Raw genomic sequence first — 2,393 nt, forward strand, 5'->3', positions numbered from 1 at the left:
ATATATATATATATAATAAATATAGACACACAACGTATACCCAATAAAACTTAAAATTTGGTTTTTTGTCTTTTTTTTCAAATTTATTTTTGTGCATTTTTCTGCATTTTAAGCAAAAGAACGTCGAGGACATTCCCCATGACGGGCTGTCCCTTTCTTGTTCTTGCTTGTAGTTTTTTGTTTGTTATTTTATTTAATCGTTTTTTCTGTCTTCTCATTTGCATTTCTTTTTCCTTCTCTTCCATCCTTTTTATTCTCTCCGCTTCTTTTTCTCTTTGCTTTGCTTCAAACATCTTCTGTGCCTTCAGAAAAGGCATATATCCTTTCTGTTCTTTTAAACTGCCTTTTCTACCGTCTGCATGCATTGCATCAGCATCTCCTGCTACTGCTGCTTCTTCTTTTTCTTCTTTTTTGTTTTTCTTCTTGGAAGGGTCTATCGCAAGAGAGTTTACCGCTGACTCCGCATCTTCTTTGTGTTTTTCTGTCTTCTTATTATCAAATTGTTGTTCATTATCGCTTTCTTTCTCCTTATTCGCATCTTGAACACCAAAAGGATTCATTAACTGAGACAAAAACGTGTCGTTGTCGTTTGCAGAGGCAATGGGAGTCGCCCCAGTTGTTTGCTTCCCTCCTCCTGCTGCTCCTGCTGCTCCTGCTGCTCCTGCTGCATTTGCCTTCTTCTGCAGTTTAAAGAAGTGACTCCGAGCCTTTGCGTCTCTCACCTTTAAGAACGTCTTGCGAGCAAAACTTTTGTCCTTCGGCTGTATCCATTGCCTCTTCTTCCTCTTTTGCTTCTCCTCCCCTGATTTCAAACCCCTCGGGCCATCCTGAGGGGCCCCCTTTGGGGGCCCCCCTTGGGGCCTCTTCCGGGGACCCTTTTGCTGAGTAATGGGGGGGGTCTTCATAAGAAAACCCGGAGAGTTTTGCAAAAGCCTTGAGGGGGTTTTGGGTTTAGGGTTTGGGATTTAGTCCGGATATATTCTTTTTTCCTGGTAAGTGGAGGAACAAGAGGAAAATAAACAAAATGGAGATAGAAGATGAATAAATTATTGTGAGAAACAAAAAAATATCAAACAAGAGAATATACCAATAAATCGAGAACTGCGAGGCAACCGACAGCCGCAGATCAACCTCAGATTATTGGGCGCCGGTACGATTTTGCAAAAGACTAAAACAAAACAAAAGAAACAAATACATGAATTTAGATAATAATAAAAAGACTGAAAACATAAAACAAAAATGATTGCATGCAGCCTTCTCTTGCAGTTGAGGGGCCCCCTGTTGCCGCCATTCAGAAACACCAGGGGCCCCCCAGTGCTGCGAAGAGCAAGTACGGTGAAAGTGTATAAAATTGAAACAGGAGGATTAATTTTCATGAAATTAAATAAATAGAATATCTTTAGTTTATTTATTTAGACTTCTTTTTCCCTTCTTTCCACCATTCTACCGCAGACAAGCCTGACGGCTTACCACTGAAATCTGTTTCATATTCCGTACAACGACAAGGGAAGCTGGAAGGAACAATCAAAAGAAAGTATTTCTTTTTGATTTATTTCTTTCAAATTGCACCCTTTATTCTCGCTCTTCAAAGTGTTTTCAATTTTCCTTTCTTTTGCTTCTGCTTTCGCCGCCTTTCTTGACGCTGCAGCTTCGTTCAAGTGTCTGTTGTTTCTTTGTTCAAGTATTGTAGCACTGGGAATATTCATATTCTATGAATTGAATTCATTGAGGGCTGCAGAAGTATTATTTTGGCAGCCAACATAAGAAGTTTATTCTCGGCGACTCTAAAGGACTTTCTTTTCCTTTTGAAGTTGCAATGGGGAGTTCAGCGTCTTCTCCGCTTCCTTCCTCTTCTTCTTCCTCTTCTTCTTCTTCCTCTTCTTCTTCTCCTTGCCCATTATCATCGTCATCTACTCCTTCTTCATGCCCCTTCACATCTAAATCTGCATCAGGAGGCCCTAGCTGTTCTTCTTCTTCAGGTTCGGGTGGCTCTGTACAGCGAAATGCAGCGGGAAAAGGCATTTGTTGTGTTTGCAAGGAAACAAAAGCAGCAAGAGATGAATGTATTGTTTTAAATGGAGAAGAAAAATGTGCAGCCTTCATAGAGGCTCACAAACAGTGTCTGAGAAAGGAGGGGTTTGACGTGTAAAAAATAATATTTTTCTATTAATGGTTATTATTGCGGTAATATAGTAACATTATCATCTTTCCTTTATTATTCTGCTCTCTATAATAATAATAATTATCATCATGGAGCAAAAAGTTGCAAGTAATGGTATTATTAATACTACAATATAAAATTAAGGCATTATTTTTCGTGTTGCCTTCATAATGTTGTAGAAGACGCAATAATCCATATTATCGATAGATTGTCGTATATAATGATGTTATTA

The 2,393-nt window shown here is 38.9% G+C and overlaps 1 protein-coding gene across 1 annotated transcript; it reads right to left on the reverse strand.

Annotated features, from left to right (window-relative positions):
- Positions 1–83: 83 nt before the first annotated feature.
- On the reverse strand, positions 84–2,022 carry EAH_00062730 (hypothetical protein, conserved; the record flags this gene model as incomplete). The annotated part of the gene is made up of 3 exons (XM_013393222.1): positions 84–881; positions 1,471–1,511; positions 1,761–2,022. The coding sequence occupies 3 exons, from the start codon at positions 2,020–2,022 to the stop codon at positions 84–86; spliced, it is 1,101 nt and encodes a 366-aa protein (XP_013248676.1).
- Between the last annotated feature and the right edge of the window lie 371 nt (positions 2,023–2,393).

Source organism: Eimeria acervulina, genomic scaffold (assembly GCF_000499425.1).
Source record: "Eimeria acervulina Houghton genomic scaffold, Eah_scaff1738, whole genome shotgun sequence".
Lineage (NCBI taxonomy): Eukaryota > Apicomplexa > Conoidasida > Eucoccidiorida > Eimeriidae > Eimeria > Eimeria acervulina.